We start from the raw sequence: 23,342 nt of genomic DNA on the forward strand, positions 1-23,342 counted from the left end.
CGACGGCCCCCCGGGGCCGCGACAGGCTCGTTAAGCACTGCCCTTGCACTTGTCACTGATGGCTCTTAAGATAGTTACTCTTAATGTGAAAGGGCTGAATAACCCGGTCAAGCGGAAGGCAGTGCTGTCCCTACTTGAAAACACTCAGGCAGACATTTGTCTCTTGCAGGAGACCCATCTCCTTGCCAAAGACTGCCACAGGCTGCGCTCACCGAAATTCCCAGTACAATTCTTTTCCTCCGGAGCTACCAAAACAGCAGGGGTTGCAATCTTAGTGTCTAGGACTTTTAGGGGAGAGGTCCTGCATAAAGTGGCAGAACAGAAAGGGAGGCTCCTAGTTTACAGGGTCAAGATGGGAGGTCTGGTGTTTACTATTGGCTCGATATATAGTCCCAACGACCACCAAGAGCGGTTCTTACACTCGGCCCTAGAGGATGTTGCGATCACCCCAGATAGGCACATCATTACGGGGGGGGGGGGGGGGGGGGGGGGGACTTGAATGTGGTCTTTGACTCATCCTTAGATAGATCGGCACAGCGACGCCCACAAACAGGGGAGATCTCGCAGCTGAGCAAATCTCGCTTGGGAGATCGACTTGCATGATCTGTGGCGGCGCCTCCACCCTACTGCCTGAGACTACTCCTACTATTCACACGCACACAAGTCATACGCGCGATTGGATCATCTCCTGGTGACGGGACCGCTTTCCGAACTGGCGACGGCCTCTGAAATGGGGGTTCTTACGCTGTCGGACCACGCCCCGGTAACGGGCACCTTCCAGCTACCACCGGTGCCTTCCTCACGAGGAGTATGGCACCTCAGAGATACCCTATTGCATAAGCAATCTGTAGTAAAACGTATACGAGACTCGATTAGCGAATATCGGTGGCACAATGATAATGGTGACACCACCCGAGCGACGCAGTGGGCCGCCTTGAAGGCCGTGCTCCGCGGTGAGTTTATCGCCATCTCCTCGGCGGAGAATAGGGAACGACAACAAAAAAAGAGATGAACTTACGGGCAAGGTGAGAGAGTTGGAACAGGTACATCAGAGAACCGGAGCCCCTAGAGTTTGGAGGCAGCTTAAGGCAACCCGGAAACTCCTATCTGCCCTAGAGATGGATAGAGCGGAATATGCGGCGTTGCGCTTGAAGCACGCATACTACACCGGCGGTGACAGGTGCGGCCGGCTTCTGGCGAATAAGCTCCGTGTACAACACCAAAAACACCGGGTGAAGGAGCTGTCGATTTCCGAGGGGGTGACGGCCACGGAGGATGGCCAGATTGCGGACGGTGTCCGCCGATACTACGCCGACTTATATGCAGGCGAGCCCTCCTCGGCGCAAGCCAAAGCTGATTACCTAGACTCGGTCGACCTCCCCGCCCTTGCCCCGGAACAGGCGGAACACTTGGAACGGGACATTCGGATCGAGGAGGTGATCGCGGCTATCTCCCGTCTCAAGCTCGGGAAGGCCCCGGGACCCGACGGTTACACCCCACTTTACTATAAAACGTTCTGCCCAGAATTGGCGCTGCTGCTGACGCACCTTTACAACTCATTTTCTGAACCCGGGGCTATCCCCCCGGACCTACTCCAGGCGACAGTGTCGGTTATGCCCAAGCCGGGGAAGGACCGGACTCAATGCGGCTTCTTCCGGCCGATATCACTTTTGAATGTGGACCTCTAGCTGTACACCGGGATCCTATCGGCGCGCCTAGCACCTCACCTGCCGGGGCTGGTAGATCCGGATCAGGCGGGGTTCGTCCCCGGTAGACAAACAGTAGACAACACCAAGAGAGTGGTCCATATCCTGGAAAAGGCCACCCGTATTCCCGGGGAACGAATGCTTCTTTCGGTTGACGCGGAGAAGGCATTCGACCAGGTACATAGGCCGTACCTGGAGAGGGTGCTCTGCAAACTAGGCATAGGTGAGAAATTTCGCACCTTGATATTCAATTGTTACAGATTTCCGTCCGCAGTGGTGCGAGTGAATGGTTGCAGCTCCCAGAAATTTGCAATAGAGCGGGGCACTAGACAAGGGTGCCCGTTGTCACCGCTGCTTTTCGCTGTATATATGGAGCCATTTGCCCAGAGGATTCGTCAGAATCCTGATGCGTCGGGCGTTCGGATGGGGAGGTATGTTCACACCGTTAGCTTATATGCGGATGACGTGATCTTGACACTTTATGACCCGAGAAGGGCGCTCCCTGCTTGCATCGCTGAGCTAGCAGCCTTCGCCGCAGTGGCGGGTTTTAAAATGAATATGGGGAAATCGGCAGCCCTTGACATCTCGCTGACCACCGCCACGAGACTTGAGTTACAGGGCCTCTTCCCCATGCGCTGGTCTAAGGACCTGGTGCCCTACTTAGGCATCTTGCTGGCACCCTCGATACCTGCCATGGTGACGGCCACTTACGAAGCCTTGGGCAGCAAGATTAAAGAAGAATTGGCCCGCTGGAGTAAAGGAACATTGTCGTTGCTGGGCAGAATAGCGGCGGTGTAGATGACTCTCTTACCGCAGGTGCTGTATCTATTTAGGGCCCTACCACTTCAACCCCCGAAGGGGTGGATTGGACAAGCTCAGGCGGACATCGCACGCTTTGTCTGGCAGGGCCGCAAACCCCGACTCAAGAGAGCCTTGTCCGCGTTGGCGCCTGAGTCCGGGGGACTTGGCATACCGGATCTCCACAAGTACTTCCAAGCGGCGCAATTGCGGTATTTGGTGGAGTGGAGCAAGTGGGAATCTGATAAGCACTGGCTGTTCCAGGACCAGGCAGTGGCGGGCAGGACCCTGCAGGAGATTCCCTTCCTGCGCAGAGCTCACCGTCCTCCCAACCTCTACGCGTCCTTTATCACGCAGGTCCCGCTCCGAGTTTGGGACGCAGTGAATGCTAGGCATGAACTCACTACCTTCCCGTCGCCGTTTACACCCTTGGTTGAGAACCCAGATTTCCATCCTGGAATGGAGCCCGGAGCCTTTGCGCACTGGCGGACGGCTAGATGCAGTGCGTTGTTTCACATGTACGGCCCGGATGGCGCCATAACATTCCAGGATTTCAGACAGGAATATCATATGCCCGAGACAGAGCGGATGCGGTATCTGCAGGTGCGTCACTGGGCGCTTCAGCCACAGGTGCCCTATGAGAAGTGGCTGGCGACGCGCTCCTCGGACTCCAAACTCATCTCAGATCTATATAAGCTCTTGCAACCTCCCCCTTTCCACATTCACAACCCGGGGCGGGAGCGCTGGGAAGGGGAGCTGGGAAGGGCGCTTAGCCACGCGGATTGGGACCACATTTCTTACCGGGCACGCCACTCTGCATACCACACCGGCCTCACAGAAACGTTCACCAAGATATCCACCTATTGGTACTATACCCCCGAGAGATTGCATGAAATGAATCGTAACATTGTGAACACCTGTTGGCAAGAATGTGGACAGATTGGCACACTTACACACGTCTTGTGGGATTGCCCTTTGTTGAGCCCCTATTGGAAGGAGATTTTAGATGAGATAGACCAGTGCTTCGACATTGAGTTACCCCGCTTCCCAGCCTATGTCTTGCTAGGATTGCCCAATGGCCTGATGTATCCTCTGAGATCCAGAAAGGGTAGACAGATAGCGATCGCCTTGGGCTCGGCGATTCAGAACATACTCATTTACTGGCGCACCACCACACTCCCCACCACTGTTGGCTGGTTACATAGGTTGTGGCACGTTCTGGGCATGGAGAAGTTGTCCCTCATGGTGGCGGGGGAGGTGGATAAGTTTGAGGAGCTGTGGCAGCCTTTCCATACCTTACTACAGTCAGAATTCAAAGAAATTACCTGTCCCCGATATCTTAGACTACTGCGACTGACGTCCCCGGCTAACCCGTCCACCTAGTATGCCCGGGAGGACTGCCTGACGAGGGGGGGAGGCACATTGCAGAAGCGAAAGAGGTGTGAGACATTCACGCATCACGGGGGGGGAGGGGGGGGGGAGTTGGGGAAGGGGTCGTTGGTTATTGGAATTGTCGTCACCGCATACACCCTTGGCACCATGCCCTGAAGGAGGATGTAATTGCAGTATATGGCTCGCTGATGGCACTCCTGTGGCGGAAACTTTGCACTACCTCTTTTGATACGACTGTATTCATTTGTTTGTATTGTTTTTTTGATAATGCAATAAAATACTTTAAACATAAAAATCGGCTCTATGTGCTCCCAGCTTCCGCCTCAGGAGGTTTCAATACAGTAGGGCGACGCTAGCAGTCAGCGTCCTTTTATAATGGTGGGGGCGTGTCCGTTCGGAAAAAGGGGCGTGGCCAGTTGGCTGGCGGGGTGGCGGCAACGTAGATTTCAGCTATCTCCCCTGGCAGCGCTAAACTCCGCAGCCCGGGTGAATTAGGAGCGTGACAAGCGCCCAAGCAGATCTTAGGTACAGTTAAAATACAGTTAACAGACAAAAAGTGACACTCAAATGATTAAAAATCGGCTCTATGTGCTCCCGGCTTCCGCCTCAGGAGGTTTCAATACCTCATACCAGGCCAGCTTCTAAAATTGGCCACGCTCACTGGACCTCAGGATGGCGCTAGAGGTCAGCCCAGGGGACAGCAGCTCACATCCCACCATAGCCAGGCCACGCTCACCAGTCCTCAGGATGGTGCTAGAGAGATGATGTACCTAGAGGTCAGCCTAGGTTACAGCAGCTTGCATCTCACCATAGCCTGGCCACACTCCCCAGTCCTCAGGATGGCACAGACAGATGCTGTGCCTCGAGGTCAGCCGAGGTTACAGCAGCTGGAATACCACCATAGCCTGGCCACGCTAATCGGTCCTCAGGATGGTGATAGACAGATGTGCCTCGAGCTGCTTGCATCCCACCATAGCCTGGCCCCCCTCCTCTGTCCTCAGGATGGTGCTAGGCAGATGCTGTGTCTCGCGGTCAGCCCAGGTTACAGCAGCTCACATCCCACCATGGCCTGGCCACGCTCAACGGTCCTCAGGATGGCGCTAGACAAATGCTGTGTAACCTGGGCTGACCGCGAGACAGCAGCCAGCAGGTTTTTTGGGGTCTGCGGATCCTTTTGCACAGGAAGCCTGCATTGTGTGTGTGTGTGTGTGTGACAGGAAGCCTGCATTGCTGCTACCTGAGTGTGAGGGATGTTTGCACAATTCCCACCTGGGCTGTGGAAGGATATCTTGCAACCAGTGCTCACCTATGATAGCTAGGACAATCAATAGTTTTGGCTTTTTAGAGTGAAAAATGTTGCTTCACAAATATACAGTGCAGTTACAGCATAGTCCGCAGCATTGCAAATTGAGTCTAACAAACGAGTTACAGGACAAACTTGCATCTCCTTTAATGAGGGGGAGAGGGGGCGAAGTGGTCCACTGAAATATCACAATGATGAGGTCTGCCTGGGACGCAAAGTGGGATTTCAAACCCGGAAAAAAAAATTCAGCACGGATGAACTCAGTCAAAGAACAGATTCTGCCACAAGTAGGTTTCTGGTTGCTTAGCACAGAAAACAATTGACTGTTTTTGCCTCCCTGTATCCAATGCTATTCTGATAGACTGCCAGCAACCAATTAAGACGGTAGTAAGAAATGACCCCTTTTTTTATTGAAATAAGTGTAATATTGTTCCGGCATCCCATATGTCACCCCAAGAACCAACTTTCGGGTACTGAAGTGCATACCTAAACGTTTAGCTGTGCGTTGCATGTGGAAAAGATTTCCAAGGGGAAAAAACACCAAAATTAAGTTCCAGGTCAGGAAAGTGTTAGGTGGACATATCCTGATGGAAGATTTTTAAATCAGGGAGCAAAACGAGACAGGGGAGCAAACGGGGATCTCAATCTGAGCACCAGGAGTAGTGGGGGAACTCAACACTAAAGTGAAAAACCGGGGTTCTCCCACAAAGAATTGGCACATGCCCCATGCACACAAAGTAGGAATCACAAGTCTTTTTTTGTGTACAAACTCGAGGGTCAGGCCCCGGTTTATTATTTACAATCAAAACTTCAAATGTACAGCGGTCGCACAGTTGTAGAATTAAAAAGGAAAAAAACAGCAGAAGGAAGAAAGGAGAAAGGAAAAACGAAGACAAAACAAACTGCAACCCTCCCCCAAAAAGAGTGAGGGTAAACCAGAGCAAGGTCAGATGACAACCCATCAACTCTGAGAAAGAGGTTGGAAACCCAAGATTGGGCACTCAAGTGCATAACCACGCGGTATTTAGTGACGATTCAACGCCCTCCACTCTCACTGGCAGGATGGAAACCAGGAAGGGGTGAGACATCCTTCCCAAGCTCCAGGGGTGGACATCTTGCAGATCATGCCCTCACCCAACTTGGACAGGATGGAGTGAGAGCTTCAAGTGCATACAAACAAACAAAAGGGTCGGTTGAAAGCTCCAGGCACACTTGTAATTATAACCAATTCTAAGATGGACAATAGTGCTTTGCCCGCTCCCCCCTTTGGACCCCCCTGAGTGTTTCAATCAACCTATTACTGGACAAAAATGAATCCAAAGCATTTTAGACAAACCACCCATCCGATTCTGCTACACTCAACCAACCAGGAGTCTGATTTCCCAGCTAGGGAATCCCTTTCTTCCCCTCAAATATCATTGCTGCAATCCATACACAGATCATGTGACCCTCTGATACCACTTGTATTCCCATTGTGGAAAACAAGGATCGGAAAACAGATACAAACTTCTCTCATTCTACTTAGAGCTGGTCAACGTAAAGTCACCATTTTGGTAACCACATCCAAACAGCCAAAACCATCCACTTGTAAGCAGTCAGGGATAATCAGCTTTCTCCATGAACATAAAAGGGATGACCCACTTTCTACAGAAGGGCACCAAGAGGGTATTAAATGTTACTACCACTATCCAGAGACAATTCGGTTTGATCAGATATTCCACATACAGGCGATCACACACCATTCATGACTGAAGGAGATGGCTCTTGTTCTAAAGAGGTCGTAGCAACATCCATCTTACATTGAAGAACTTACCAGCTGGTCAGACAAATTCAATGGGCACTTAATTCATGTAGCATGTTCCTCACTGTACCACAACCAACAATGAAAACCTGCCCATGCAAAGATCTAACCACACCAGAATAGATATGCCTGCCTAGCCACGACCAGCTTTTGCGGAGTCCCACACAATGATACCACCAAGACCAGCTGACCAAGTCATACACATCTAGAAACTCCCCCAGATATACTAATGGAATCACATAGTCAAGTAACACATCCAGGAGAAGTTACTAGAATAACCTAACCAAGATATGTCGCCAAACTTGCACACACATACCTGGCCGGACTCTGTAGCAGAACCCCAGCTGAGAGGAGCAGCAGAGTGCCTTGGGCTGGGATTGGGTCTCAAAGCAGGCCAAGTATCCTTGTTTACCATCTTAGAACCTCCAAAAGGTGACCTACTTAAATGGGTGATCAACCGCTGAAGTGATAAATTGGCTCCGTACAGTAGCATAACAGACTGAGAAGTACGGACCACATTCTTATACCTAAATAACCACCCTCAGGTGCCCTTCATGCCCCGACTTCCGAGCCAACCAGAGGTACCCCTTAGTGACCAACGTTTCAACCGCAGTGACATTACAAACTAATCAGAGCCACGACCGTCTTGAGTGCAAATTTTCCTGACACTGCAGGAATGAACATTTGTTTTTGTCCGATTCAGTCTCTGTACATCAACGGTAACAACTTGCAGGCTCCCTTTGCTCCTGTGCCACGGCCAGTAACCTCCAGAGTGGTCTATGGCAGGGCCACCCTGCACCAGAAGCTTATAGAACCAAGCTTCAAGTGGTGCCATTGCCCCTCACAAGTCAGATCATTCTCTGGACAGAGAAAAGAGGGGCCATTTTGAACCCCAAATTGTCATAGACCTATTAGAAGGGTTCCAGATGTCACAGCCAGAGTTGGCTATCCTTCCGTAGGACGAACACAGATTCCTTGTGTGGCCTAGGAGGAACCATGGGGCAGCTTTGAAGATAATCTCCAACTGCTACAGTTCTCCTTTGGTCCCAGACTTCCGAGCCTCTCCTGGCCGCCCATCCTTACACTTCTGGCAGAAGAAGATGTCCGGGACATTTGTTTTCTTTATCTTGGCACAGGAGAGGTGGATCCATGTGCCACACTGGTTACACTCAATCATGGGCCGTCCTGCAAAAGGCTTCTGACAATAGCACGTTATCAGGTCCCACGAGTCATCACCTATTTTTGGGAAGATCAGAAAAAATATTAGCAAAGATGCCTCCTCCCTTCTCATTCATACTACATAACTCAACCACTTCTTCTAAATGTCGCCAGTGACTAAGGTACCCCACTGCCCAATTTCCTAGTGTTTGCATCAACTACAGTGTCACAACTCACCCACAGCTCCACTGTTTTCTGTCAACACATCCCCTGTCCTAAGGTTGACTTATTGATTGCAATATTGAATGCACATTGGTGCCTTCTCTGGTAAAAAGTGTTACCAAATGGTGGTTCTCTGGTAGCTTTTATCGGCAGTTGCTACTAAATTTTACTTTCCTGCACAAGAGAGCTAGAAAGCAAGCCTCATAAATGAAGAAACCAACACATAAGGAAAGTGCTTTTCTAAGATGTGATTGAGCTCCATCGAGGTGCTTCAGACTCAATGAGGCAGACAAAAAATGTGCTAAAATGTAAATAAGGGGGGTGCCTCTGCGCTAGCCTAGGACACCATTCCTCTGGAAGCATGCATCAGACTTGTCCAAAACACAGAATCCAGGACCACTGTGGATACAACCCTACCTGAGAGCAAGTAGGAATTGGTGGCTACCCAAAATGTTATGTTGCACAGCTGTGTATGGCCATGGTGGACCGAGCAAAGTTAAACTTGCATCTTGTAATACAATGGCAAAGTTTCAGCCTAAAAATACTGTATTGTAAAGTATGGTGCCAGGACAAAGGGATTAGCTGAATTAACCGATGATAGAAATCTACTTTGATGAGTTTGGAACAAGGGGCAGAGAGGATGCGTTAAATGCCACACCAAAAACAGCAACATGGTTGCAAAAATAAAAATAAAAACCTTCCTATTCCTACACTCTCGATAACTGCCTGACTTCTGCAGATAAAAGGATACCACAAATACTATGGAAGGAACCACCAATATTCATAACCCATTTAAGTTTCATTTTACAAACTAGCAACGCTAGGCTCGAACACTAAACTAATGACAAAAGAAGGACCATGTTCGAGGATGTACACCCCTTGAAAAAGGAGCAAAAGCAGCACATACAGCTAGTTTGCCAAGAAACAAGCAAAACAAGAGTTTCACTGCAGATGGGATTATTACCCTTGTCAAAAGGCTTCATCACATTGGAATCCAACGATACACCCTCAAATGGATCACCTCCTGCCTCACTGGAAGCTCCCAGAGAAGCGGTCTACTACCCATCACCTCAGATCACCATTTGCAGCGTCCTGCAAGGCTCGTCCATCAGCCCTACACTGTTCATCACCTATATGCAAGGCCACTGGAGTTATGCAGAAGCAGCGTCCATCAGCCCTACACTGTTCATCACCTATATGCAAGGCCACTGAGTTATGCAGAAGCAGCGTCCATCAGCCCTACACTGTTCATCACCTATATGCAAGGCCACTGGAGTTATGCAGAAGCAGCGTCCATCAGCCCTACACTGTTCATCACCTATATGCAAGGCCACTGGAGTTACGCAGAAGCAGCGTCCATCAGCCCTACACTGTTCATCACCTATATGCAAGGCCACTGGAGTTATGCAGAAGCAGCGTCCATCAGCCCTACACTGTTCATCACCTATATGCAAGGCCACTGAGTTATGCAGAAGCAGCGTCCATCAGCCCCACACTGTTCATCACCTATATGCAAGGCCACTGGAGTTATGCAGAAGCAGCGTCCATCAGCCCTACACTGTTCATCACCTATATGCAAGGCCACTGGAGTTATGCAGAAGCAGCGTCCATCAGCCCTACACTGTTCATCACCTATATGCAAGGCCACTGAGTTATGCAGAAGCAGCGTCCATCAGCCCTACACTGTTCATCACCTATATGCAAGGCCACTGGAGTTATGCAGAAGCAGCGTCCATCAGCCCTACACTGTTCATCACCTATATGCAAGGCCACTGGAGTTATGCAGAAGCAGCGTCCATCAGCCCTACACTGTTCATCACCTATATGCAAGGCCACTGGAGTTATGCAGAAGGAGGGCGAAATTATGCTGCATGGTTGAGTAAATTATGCAGCATAATGCGCCACATTTTTAAAATAGTATTACTTCTGTATTTCATCATTTGTAAACTTGGTAACATTCTCTGGGCATTGGTTGCACCTCATTTGTACCATTTAACACCCAAATACAGCAATAAGCAACAAAGGTGTGCAATGCAGATTTGCAAAGGGCCTTCCACTGCGCTGCAACCTGGGCCATTGCATTTTGTAACTTTTAACCATTTGAGCTAGAGTTTTTTTTTAACTTTAGATTATGTGTCAGACGGTGGATAATGTGGCAAATCTATAACTATGCGACAACCGCCACACAATCGCATAATTCCAGTGGCCCCGTTTATATGACTACCTTGACAAACATTGTCAGAAACCCATGAACTAAATATCGTATCCTACGCCGACACCACCCAGCTCACCCTCTCAGTATTAGAAGACCCCTCCGCCACGATAGACAGCAGGAGCACGACAAGCACCACTGACTAGATGAAAGACTACTTCCTGAAGCTCAACAGAGACAAAACTGAAGAACTGACCTTCAAAAAAGTACCCATCCCCCATTGAACAACTCCTGGTGGCCTTCCGAACTAGGACCTGCACCCACTCCGACAGAACATTCCCGCAACCTTGATATCATCCTGGACAGCAAGCTCACCATGAAAAGCCAGACCAATGCAGTCTCTTCCACCTGCGACCTTACTCTTTACATGCTACACAAGATCGTCAAATGGCACCCTATCAACACCAGATGAACTGTCCCTCAAGCCCTAGTCACCCTCCGGCTGAACCCATCCAGCTGGACTATGGCAATGCATCCTACATAGGAATCACCTCACATCTTCTGAAGAGAAGGTAGACCACACAGAATTCAGCGACCAGACTCACCCTCTGCCTCCCAAAGCAGACCCCTTCATCACCGCCCACCTCAAGAAGCTTCACATTCATAAGAGATGTCAATTCAAAATTCTGACTCACGTCTACAAAACCCTACAGCATACATCAACTACTGCCTTAACTTCCACCAACCCTCCAGATTCCTGCGCTCCTCTTCCCTCTCTTACAACCCCAGTATCCGTCATTGTGACAGCGGTGGACGAACCTTCCCCAAACTCGCTGCAAAGTCCTGGAAAGACCTCCCATCCCCTCCGGAACTCACCCTCTGCTGAAATTCAGGAAATGACTCGACCTGGATTTTCAACTGGACCTTCCCTGGCAGTAGGGTTTTCAGTGCCTAGATACCTTCACGGGTGACTGGCCGCACTTTATAAATCCGGATTGATTAATTTTATTAGACTCAAGCGGGAGGAACAGTCAGGCCATGAGTAGGCGCAGTAAAGAAATCCACCTGTCAGAGTAAGACCACCCACACATGCTTACAAAAATAGGCAGAAGGATGGGGCAAAGGGAAAGTGCGACATCACTTCGCAAGCCCTTAAACTGCAACAGAACTGAAACCTACACTTCTTTCTGGTCCTTGTAGAGCCTGCAGATAGGATCATGCTAATCATTCCCATGCTAATCCTTTTAATACATCACTCATGCATGAACAGTCACAGGTGTTAAAACACAACCGACCACAAAAACTGTGCCAAAAAGCATTTTAGGATTAAACATACCAGACTCCACCATGATATCCTCGTCCATGACCCGCATCTCACCCTCGCTGGAGCTGGCATCCCCGTCCTGACTAGTCTCTGTGCTCACACAGTCCTTGCTCTCACCAGCAGAGAGCTTCTGCGTCAGGCTGCCATTCAACTCCAAAACCCCACTGTGAACCCCAGAGAGTAGCCTTAGTCCCTGGACACCTTCATCGTCCTCTTCATCCTCTTCCTCAGAGTCCGTCTCACTTAGAGACCCTTTGATTTTCTTTTCACTGCGATCAACCTTTTTTAACTTCCTTTTCTTACTCTTCTTAATGCGGGAGCGTTTCTCAGCCAGGGCGTCGCGACATTTTTTCGTAGCCTCTGGACCCATCTTACGGTTTTTCCTGTCCTTTTTACGATCCATCTGCGACCTCTCTGAAATGTCATAGAGGGAGTCCTTGAGTGTCATCTTTTCCAGCAGTGAACTATCTGATTTCAAGCGTCGGAAGGCCTTCTTCTTAGATGACTTGGCTTTCTTCACAAATGTTTCTATGGTGTGGAGATCAGACTGGTTTGACTCCCAGCAATCGCTGTCTGCTGCGCTTTCCGTCTGTATAGGAGAGTTTGAGCCGGATGGTGTCCAATCATTTTCCTACGGATGAAATAAAAATTCGAAATAAGGACAGGTTGAAGGTACAAGCTGCATGTCACACGTTCGCTTTGAGGATATCATGCTCTACAACACACTAAGAGCGCTCATCCGATCACTGGAGCTGCCTTGTGGGATTCAGACGTCACTATACATGCAGGCAATAACAGGGGGAACCGGAAATGTAAGCATGGGCCTGGCAGATTTGAGACACCCCACCCAATACAAGCTTACCAACCACTAATCAACTATAGTTTGATGCCTTTCAAGTATTTCCGTGGGTGTGGAAAGCTGATAGTGACAGTAGGCTATATAGGGCATACATATGAACAAAATCCCAGCTAACGTGGTTTCCTGCTCTCGAATGTGCCTTGCACGAAACACAAGGGAAAGAACCTCTATGAGAGGTACAAACAGTGCTAAAGGTGTGCATCGGAAACCCTGCCAACTAGACAGGAGGAAACAGTGCACGCTCCCAAAGGTTTGCCATGCTGAGATCCCGATTCCACAGATGGGCAGATCTGCTTTGCCCAAACATTTGTGCCCTTAACCGCTTCTACTGGCATTCCGTATCAATTTGAAAATGTCTGGGAGGAAGTTTCAGGAGGACAAGCGGATACTCACACAAGATGTAGAAGGCTAAAATAATGAGTGGGACTTCCATGTGGGTAGAAGCTGGCTAGTCTTGTTCTGTCGGGGTGGTAATCTACCAACCAATTCTTCTCACCAATGCACAGGAAGAGGGAGAGAGCAGAGACCAGTGACGAAGACCAGAGAGGAACCCCACCTCGAGCCAGCTCTTTTCACGTAAAGAAAGCATCAGTGACACCAAATGAGGTGGAAACAGTCAAAGCTGACAATCAGACAGGTGCTGGCTGGGCCACAGAATAAAAGACTAAACGCAACGTCACTTCTATGGACCCCATCAGGAGCAGCAACATCAGAGCAACCAGACACCCACCCTTTAAAAAAAGGGGGAATGACCCCCTGGCAAGAAAGATTGCCCTCCCTCTTTTTCCAGCGATTAAAAAAAAACAATGGCCAGCTTATTCACCGTACACGGTCATGCTACAAATAAATCAAATGGCAAATGGGAAGGAAAGACTATTCGGTGTGCCTGGGAGGAAAAAGATCATCAAATTCATAACACCACTTGCACACAGACAACCGCCTCTAATGGGTAGGTAATGATGCCACAAACACCAGGGCACATACAGGTTAACATCTGAACAAGAACTGTGCCTTTGACACGCCTTTCATTTTTGTTTTTATGGCAAATGTATGCAAAAGTCAATATCAATTCTAAAACATGCTAACGGTAGTGCACAGGTTTACAAAAATAAAAAATAACCTGCTGCAAAAATACATTAAAAAAATTAAATAGAATCAGATAGGAATGCCAGCCATGTACACAAAAGTCGACTACATAAAAAGGTAGGATGCACACATACTAATTCACAGACAAGAGCCAATAATGGAATAAAATGCGAAAGACATATTAACAGACCGATAGATGAAGGGGCTTGATCAAAAGCCTCTCTGCGTTTGAATATGTGTATTTAGATGTATGGTTTTTGGAGGAAAGACAAGGCTAGCAAAACAGCTAAAACTACCTCTGGGCCAGCTCTAAAAAGAAAGAGGTTTACTCATGGCACCCAGGAATCTCAAAGGGGCAAAATGACAGTGCAAGATGAGCCGCTGACAAAAAGGTGATGTCGGACGTGACTCCATTCACCCGCCATTCCAGTGGACTCTGGGGTTGGGGCAGGGTAACCAGGGGAGCAGAGGCCACGTTACCTCCTTTGTGGAAGAAGGCATATAGCCTGCATAGGCCAGCACGAAGCTGCAGAACTTGTTGAAGTCTTCGATGGTCCTCCGTCGCTTCTCTGGAGGCTGCAAGAAAGAGACAGTCAGTGAGAAGAATTCTCCGTGAGGCACACCACTACTAACTTTAGCGGGCGCCATCTTTCACCAGAGACCCATGACGGGACATTCAGGAGTCACGCTGAAATCTCAAGGAAACGTTCCCAACACCCCAGCGACACCCAAGTCTAACGCGCTCATTGGACAATTGAAAGCATGTTCCTACTGCATGAAAATAAATGAATTACACGTATTTCCATGCTACCAAACTGGACATGGTTGCTTTTCGGCCCACTAGGCGAGAATTTAAAAAAAGTGGGTGGAATTAAAAAAAATAACTGGTAGCTAGCTGGCCGCTGGGTTCATGCAATTAGTACACTGTGGATTGAGATAAAGCAGCATTCACCTACCTGTGGCTCCGTCTTCAGGCTCGGTGGAGGGTCTGCAGGGCAGAAAAAAACATGTATAAGGCTTCGCAAGTCCCTGTGCCCAGTTACACACACACACACACAGAGCTAACCTAGGCGTGACTCCTAAGAGTCCCCCTCTGGCACTGCGACAGGCATGGACTCACACTTCCAAGAATGTACTGAACACCACACTCGGAAGCAGGCCCCGGGTGCACACAACACGTGCTCACCCCCAACAGTCCGTACCCATACAAACACCCGACCTTCCCGCCTCCTGAGAATGTGCCAGGATACCAAGGAGTGGATATCAGTGCCGGACATTGGCCCTTCCAAAAACACTAACTTTCTTAGATGCACAAACTTCAATCACAAAACTGCTCCGCTAGCTGACAGGTTCCAGTAATAACATACCTCCAAGATATGTACAGGTGTGCGTTGGAAACACCACATGCTAGCAAACACATAGGCCATGGAAGGGTACTCTCCCAGCCAAAATAAGGGGCACAGGTTAGGCAGAGGGCCGAACACCTGACTCACCCCAAACAAACAGCATTTACGCACAAACATAGTGGTCGTGTTCACTGCGCCCATGGAACACCGCTGCAAACATAACACTGCCAAGTACATCCACGCAGGTCAGACCCGCTGCTGGACTGACCACAAATCACAACAGGAGGTCGGGAACGTTAGCTAAACAAACAGAGCATATTGTCACCCACCCATCCCTTGCCCTGCAAAGCACACACCCCTTTCTCAGTAACATATCTAAAGTTAGAACCTGCTGGTGTACCACAGCACACATCCCTTCACAGTAACATATCCTAAGCCAGCCGCCTCCTGGTGTACCACAGAACACACTTCTCCACAGTCACAGTAACATGTCCTAAGCCAACCCCTTTGTCGTGTACCACGGCGTGCACCCCATCACAGTAACATATTATAAGCCAGCCCCTCCTGGTGTACCACAGAACACACTTCTCCACAGTCCCAGTAACATGTCCTAAGCCAGCCCCTTCTGCTGTGCCACAGCACGCTCCCCCCAGTGGCATATCGTATCACTCACCCACCTCATGCCACGCAGTGCACACCCCTCCACAGTAACGTGTCCTAAGCCACCCTTCTCGTGTACCAATGCACGCACCTCTCCACAGTAACATATTCTGAGCCAGCCCCTTCGTGTGTGCCACTGCACGCACCCCTCCACAGTAACATATCCTAAGCCAGCCCCTTATTGTGTACCACTGCGCACACCTTCCCACAGTAACATGCCCGAACCCAACCCCCGTCTTGTGTACCACTGCGCACACCCCATCACAGTAACATTCTAAGCCAGACCCTTTTCGTGTACCACAGCGCGCACCCCTGGACAGTAAAAAATCCCAAGCCAGCCCCTTATGGTGTACCACAGCACGCCCCCCTCCACAGTAACATATCCTAAGCCAGCTCCCTCCTGGTGTACCACAGCGCACACCCCTCCACAGTAACATATCCTAAGCCAGCTCCCTCCTGGTGTACCACAGCGCGCACCCCTCCACAGTAACATATCCTAAGCCAGCTCCCTCCTGGTGTACCACAGCGCACACCCCTCCACAGTAACATATCCTAAGCCAGCTCCCTCCTGGTGTACCACAGCGCGCACCCCTCCACAGTAACATATCCTAAGCCAGCTCCCTCCTGGTGTACCACAGCGCACACCCCTCCACAGTAACATATCCTAAGCCAGCTCCCTCCTGGTGTACCACAGCGCACACCCCTCCACAGTAACATATCCTAAGCCAGCTCCCTCCTGGTGTACCACAGCGCGCACCCCTCCACAGTAACATATCCTAAGCCAGCTCCCTCCTGGTGTACCACAGCGCGCACCCCTCCACAGTAACATATCCTGAACCAACCCCCTTTGCGTGTACCACTGCGCACCCCTGGACAGTAAAATATCCCACGTCAGCCCCTTATCGTGTACCACTGCGCAAACTTCCCCACAGTAACATGCCCTAAGCCAACCCCCTTTGTGTGTGCCACTGCGAGCATCCCATTACAGTAACATATTCTAAGCCAGCACCGTCTGGTGTACCACAGTGCGCACCCCATCACAGTAACATGCCCTAAGCCAGCCCCTTCTCGTGTACCACAGCGTGCACCCCATGACAGTAAAATATCCCAAGCCAGACCCTTATTGTATACCACAGCACGCCCCCCCCCCCCACCCCCATAGTAACCCATCCTAAGCCACCCCCCTTCTGGTGTACAACAGCACGCACCCCTTCACAGGAACATGTCATAAGCCAGCCCACTTCTGGTGTACTACAGCGTGCACCCCTCCACAGTACCATATCCTAAGCCAGCCCCCATACTCGTGTACCACAGCGCATACCGCTCCACAGTAACATATCCTACACAAGCCCCCTTCTGGTGTACCACAGCGCGTACCCCTCCACAGTAACATATCCTAAGCCAGCCCCCTTCTGGTGTACCACAGCGCGCTCCCCTCCACAGTAACATATCCTAAGCCAGCCAGCCTCCTCCTGTTGTACCACAGCGTGTACTCCTCCACAGTAACATATCCTAAGCCAGACCCCTTCTAGTGTACCACAGCACGTACCCCTCCACAGTAACATATCCTAGGCCAGCCCCTTCTAGTGTACCACAGCACGCTCCCCTACATAGTAACAGATCCTAAGCTACCCCCTTTCTGATGTACCACAGCAAGCGCCCCCCCCCACAGTAACATATCCTAAGCCAGCTCCCTCCTGGTGTACCACAGCGTGCACCCCTTCACAGTAACATATCCTAAATCAGCCCCCATCTCGTGTACCACAGTGCGTACCCCTCCACAGTAACATATCCTAAGCCAGCCCCATCTCGTGTACCACAGTGCGTACCCCTCCACAGTAACATATCCTAAGCCAGCCCCATCTCGTGTACCACAGTGCGTACCGCTCCACAGTAACATATCCTTAGCCAGCCCCATCTCGTGTACCACAGCGCACACCACCGGACAATAAAATATTCCAAGCCAGCCTCCTATTCGAGTACCGAGGCACACACCCCTCCACAGTAACATATCCTAAGCCAGCCCCTTCTCGTGTACCACAGCGCACACTACTGGAAAATAAAATATCCCAAGCCAGACCCTTATCGTGTACCACAGGGACAGTAACATATCCTAAGCCAGCCCCCTTCTTGTGTACCACAGCATGCTCCCCTCCACAGTAACATTTCTTAAGCCAGCCCACTCCTGGTGTACCACAACGTGCACCCCTCCACAGTAACATATTCTAAGCCAGCCCCTTTTTGTGTAGCACTGCGCACACCCCTGGACAGTAAAATATCCCAAGCCAGCCCCTTATTGTGTACCACAGCACACTTCCCCCCACAGTGGCCTATCCTAAGCCACCCTCCTCCTGGTGTACAACAGCGCGCACCCCTTCACAGGAACATGTCCTAAGCCAGCCCTCTTCTAATGTACCACAGTGTGCACCCTTCCACAGTACCATATCCTAAGCCAACCCCCATTATCGTGTACCACAGCGCATACCGCTCCAAGGTAACATATCCTACGCCAGCCCCCTTCTGGTGTACCACAGCGCATACCCCTCCACCGTAACATGTTGTAGGTCTCCCCCACTCCTCTCAGTGCACACCCCTCCACAGTAACATGTCGTAGGTCTCCCCCACTCCTCACAGTGTACACCCTCCACAGTAACATGCTGTAGGTCTCACCCCCGCTCCTCTCATGCCCCACAGTAATATGTCGTAGGTCTTACCCCTACTCCTCTCAGTGCACCACCCTCCACAGTAACATGTAGGTCTCACCCCCACTCCTCTCATGCCCCACAGTGCACGCCCCTCCACAGTAACATGTCGTAGGTCTCACCCCCGCTCCCCTCATGCCACACAGTGCACCACCCTCCACAGTAATATGTCGTAGGTCTCACCCCGCGCCCCACAGTGCACGCCCCTCCACAGTAACATGTCGTAGGTCTCACCCCCACTCCTCTCAGTGCACACCCCTCCACAGTAACATGTCGTAGGTCTCACCCCCACTCCTCAGTGCACACCCCTCCACAGTAACATGTCGTAGGTCTCACCCCCACTCCTCTCAGTGCACACCCCTCTCACCCCCGCTCCTCTCAGTGCACACCCCTCTACAGTAACATGTCGTAGGTCTCACCCCCGCTCCTCTCAGTGCACACCCCTCCACAGTAACATGTCGTAGGTCTCACCCCCACTCCTCTCAGTGCACAGCCCTCCACAGTAACATGTCGTAGGTCTCACCCCCACTCCTCTCAGTGCACACCCCTCCACAGTAACATGTCGTAGGTCTCACCCCCACTCCTCAGTGCACACCCCTCCACAGTAACATGTCGTAGGTCTCACCCCCACTCCTCTCAGTGCACACCCCTCCACAGTAACATGTCGTAGGTCTCCCCCACTCCTCTCAGTGCACACCCCTCCACAGTAACATGTCGTAGGTCTCACCCCCCCCTCTCAGTGCACACCCCTCCACAGTAACATGTCGTAGGTCTCACCCCCACTCCTCTCAGTGCACACCCCTCCACAGTAACATGTCGTAGGTCTCACCCCCCCCCCTCTCAGTGCACACCCCTCCACAGTAACATGTCGTAGGTCTCCCCCACTCCTCTCAGTGCACACCCCTCCACAGTAACATGTCGTAGGTCTCACCCCCCCTCTCAGTGCACCCCCTCCACAGTAACATGTCGTAGGTCTCACCCCCCCCCTCTCAGTGCACACCCTCCACAGTAACATGTCGTAGGTCTCACCCCCCCCCTCTCAGTGCACACCCTCCACAGTAACATGTCGTAGGTCTCACCCCCCCCCTCTCAGTGCACACCCTCCACAGTAACATGTCGTAGGTCTCACCCCCACTCCTCAGTGCACACCCCTCCACAGTAACATGTCGTAGGTCTCCCCCACTCCTCTCAGTGCACACCCCTCGACAGTAACATGTCGTAGGTCTCACCCCCCCCCCTCTCAGTGCACACCCCTCCACAGTAACATGTCGTAGGTCTCACCCCCCCCCTCTCAGTGCACACCCTCCACAGTAACATGTCGTAGGTCTCACCCCCCCCCTCTCAGTGCACACCCTCCACAGTAACATGTCGTAGGTCTCACCCCCACTCCTCAGTGCACACCCCTCCACAGTAACATGTCGTAGGTCTCCCCCACTCCTCTCAGTGCACACCCTCCACAGTAACATGCTGTAGGTCTCACCCCCGCTCCTCTCATGCCCCACAGTAATATGTCGTAGGTCTTACCCCTACTCCTCTCAGTGCACCACCCTCCACAGTAACATGTAGGTCTCACCCCCACTCCTCTCATGCCCCACAGTGCACGCCCCTCCACAGTAACATGTCGTAGGTCTCACCCCCGCTCCCCTCATGCCACACGGTGCACCACCCTCCACAGTAATATGTCGTAGGTCTCACCCCGCGCCCCACAGTGCACGCCCCTCCACAGTAACATGTCGTAGGTCTCACCCCCACTCCTCTCAGTGCACACCCCTCCACAGTAACATGTCGTAGGTCTCACCCCCACTCCTCAGTGCACACCCCTCCACAGTAACATGTCGTAGGTCTCACCCCCACTCCTCTCAGTGCACACCCCTCTCACCCCCACTCCTCAGTGCACACCCCTCCACAGTAACATGTCGTAGGTCTCCCCCACTCCTCTCAGTGCACACCCCTCCACAGTAACATGTCGTAGGTCTCACCCCCCCCCCTCTCAGTGCACACCCCTCCACAGTAACATGTCCGAGGTCTCACCCCCCCCTCCCCCGGGTCCTTCACTTATCTCGGTCACAGGGGCCGTGTCACCGCCTCCCACAGCCGCGAGCCTGGCACCCCCGCCCTGCTCCATTGTGTCGCACACCCCGGGGGTTTTGCGGTAGTTTCACCCGGGGCGCCGCCTCCTCCCAGGCGGCACACTGCCTTCCACCGGCCCCGTCGGATGGACACCGGGGTACTCGGTGCCTTCGGCGGCAGCGCTTCCACCCCCCCCCCCCCGTCCAGTCACGTGCTCGGGCCGCACTCCGCCCCGCACCCCCAGCCTTCCCTCCGCCCGGCCTCTGCAGCCCTCCCCGGCGGGCGGTGCGCCGCGGCCCGGGCAGGCTGCCGGGGGCCCTCGGGGGGAGTCACGGCTCACCCCGGCGGCTCTCGCCCTTCTTCTGCCTCCCACGCTCCCCTCCCCGAGCCCCTCTCCGGCCAGCTCTCCCAGTCAAGCTGCGGTGCCGTCCCCTCAGCACCGAGCTCCCCGGCCATGCTGTGCCCTGCACCTCTCCAACCGCCCTCCCAACACCCCCACGGTCTGCCCCCTGCACACCCCCACTCCTCGGCTCCCCTCACCCCAGGTCTCCGCTCTCTCTCCACCTTCCCTCCCAGCTCTGCCCGCAGTTCCACTCCCTCTCGCCCGGCTTTTCTTGCCCCTTCTTTCCCCTCGCCTACACCAGCCCTGCTCCCTGCCCCTCTTCACCCCACCCACGGCTCCTTCACCCACTGCGCCCCTTCACCCCCACGCACCTTTTTATCAGCTCCTGGTCACCCCCATCTCTGTCTCCTCTCGGGGTTTTTGCTCCGGCTCCCACCCACCCCATTCAGCACCCCGTGTCTCCCTCCACCCTCCGCACCTCTTTCCCCCTCCTCCTGGTGACAGTGTCTGTCCATCGCTCACCCCGCCTCGGGGCCGGTCCTTTCCGCGGTAGCCCTCCCCTCCAGCCCAGAGATCCCGGGGACTGCCTTCCCCTAGGCTTGGGATCGCAGGGATTGAGCCCCCACCGCTCTGATCCCTGGGGGCTGCCTGCCGCCCCCAACCCAAGTATTACGGAGACTGAACTCCCCGGCCAGAACTGCCCCCTCCAACCCAAACAACCGGGAGACTGAGCCTCCTACCGCCCGGAGAGCCCTCGCCACTCAGATCCCGGAGACTGACACCCCCCCCCCCCCCGATCAGAAATCCCGGGGACCGACCCCCTCTCCCTTCAGAGATCCCAGGGACCGACCCCCCCTCTCCCTTCAGAGATCCCAGGGACCGACCCCCCCTCTCCCTTCAGAGATCCCGGGGACTGACCCCCCCTCTCCCTTCAGAGATCCCAGGAACCGACCCCCCCCCTCCCTTCAGAGATCCCAGGGACCGACCCCCCCCCTCTCCCTTCAGAGATCCCAGGGACCGACCCCCCTCTCCCTTCAGAGATCCCAGGGACCGACCCCCCCCCCTCTCCCTTCAGAGATTCCGGGGACCGACCCCCTTCTCCCTTCAGAGATCCCAAGGACCGACCCCCCCTCTCCCTTCAGAGATCCCGGGGACCGACCCCCCCCTCTCCCTTCAGAGATCCCAAGGACCGACCCCCCCTCTCCCTTCAGAGGTACCAGGAACCGACCCCCCCCTCTCCCTTCAGAGGTACCAGGAACCGACCCCCCCTCTCCCTTCAGAGGTACCAGGAACCGACCCCCCCTCTCCCTTCAGAGATCCCAAGGACCGACCCCCCCTCTCCCTTCAGAGATCCCAAGGACCGACCCCCCCCCCCTCTCCCTTCAGAGATCCCAAGGACCGACCCCCCCTCTCCCTTCAGAGATCCCAGAGATCGAGGCCCCTCTCCCTTCAGAGATCCCAGGGACCGACCCCCCTGGCTTCAGAGATCGAGGCCCCCCTTCCTCTTCGGAGATCCCGTGGAACCCCCTCTCCCTTCAAAGATCCCGGGGACCGAGGGCCCCAACCTTCCCTCGAGAGATCCCGAGGGCCCAGCTTCAGAGATCCCGGGGACCGAGGGCCCCCTCCCCAGATGCCGGGGGTGTAGCCCCCCTCCGCCGCTCAGAGTTCCCGGGGACTGAGCCCCCAGGGGTCGCCCCAGGGTGTACGGTCACTCCGGCTTCTCAACCGACCTCAATGTTTCTCTGCCCCCTCCCGCCCCTCAGGCTCTCCCGGGGTCCGAGGGCTCCGCGCCCCCGGGGCTGCTCGCCCTCTCCTCACAGGAGTGAGGGCTCCACCGTCCCAGCCCCTCTTCCCCAGCTTCTGGCCCCTGGTGTCAGTTAAGCCCCCTCAAACTCCCCTCTCCGTGGGCCATCACTCGCCACCGGCCCCCCCCGCGGCAGGGTCGCCCCCTCGCGGCAGGGTCGCCCCCTCCTGCGTCTTTTCACCCCATCCTCAGGGCTCTTACCCTCCAACGCCTCATCGGGCTCCTCCATGCTCCGCTCCCCCGACTCTCTTCTCCTCCTCACTCCCTCCGCCTGGCTCGCGCTCCCCCTCCCGGCGCACGGCCCCCTGGGACCTGTAGTCCCCTCTGCTCCGCCCCGGTTCGTCCCACCGGAAGGGCCCGCCCCACATAGAACTAGAAGCGCAGGCGCGATGCCAAACCGCCGCCAGCCAGGAAATGACGTTCACGCATTTCGCACGGCCAGTCGGGGGATGTAGTGCTAACTCTGCTTTAAAGCTAAAAACAGGACTGCGTGATACTTCTTTGTCATGCGACATCTGTGACAATGAAGCCACCGCACAGCCGATGAGCGCTTCTGCTTCCTGCGCAGTTGATTATGGGAGTTGCAGTTTTTGAAACCCCGTCGGTTCTTTCCGTT

General features: G+C 53.1%; 1 protein-coding gene across 1 annotated transcript; it reads right to left on the reverse strand.

The window, feature by feature from the left end:
- Positions 1 to 5,324: 5,324 nt before the first annotated feature.
- Positions 5,325 to 23,076, reverse strand: PHF23 (PHD finger protein 23). Its single transcript, XM_078670922.1, has 5 exons — positions 22,928 to 23,076; positions 14,758 to 14,789; positions 14,282 to 14,377; positions 11,869 to 12,487; positions 5,325 to 8,236 (listed from the first exon to the last, which is right to left on the reverse strand). Exons 1-5 carry the CDS (start codon positions 22,953 to 22,955, stop codon positions 8,028 to 8,030), a joined length of 984 nt encoding a protein of 327 aa, XP_078527048.1. The 5' UTR covers positions 22,956 to 23,076; the 3' UTR covers positions 5,325 to 8,027.
- Positions 23,077 to 23,342: the final 266 nt, after the last annotated feature.

Source organism: Lissotriton helveticus, chromosome 12 (assembly GCF_964261635.1).
Source record: "Lissotriton helveticus chromosome 12, aLisHel1.1, whole genome shotgun sequence".
NCBI lineage: Eukaryota > Metazoa > Chordata > Amphibia > Caudata > Salamandridae > Lissotriton > Lissotriton helveticus.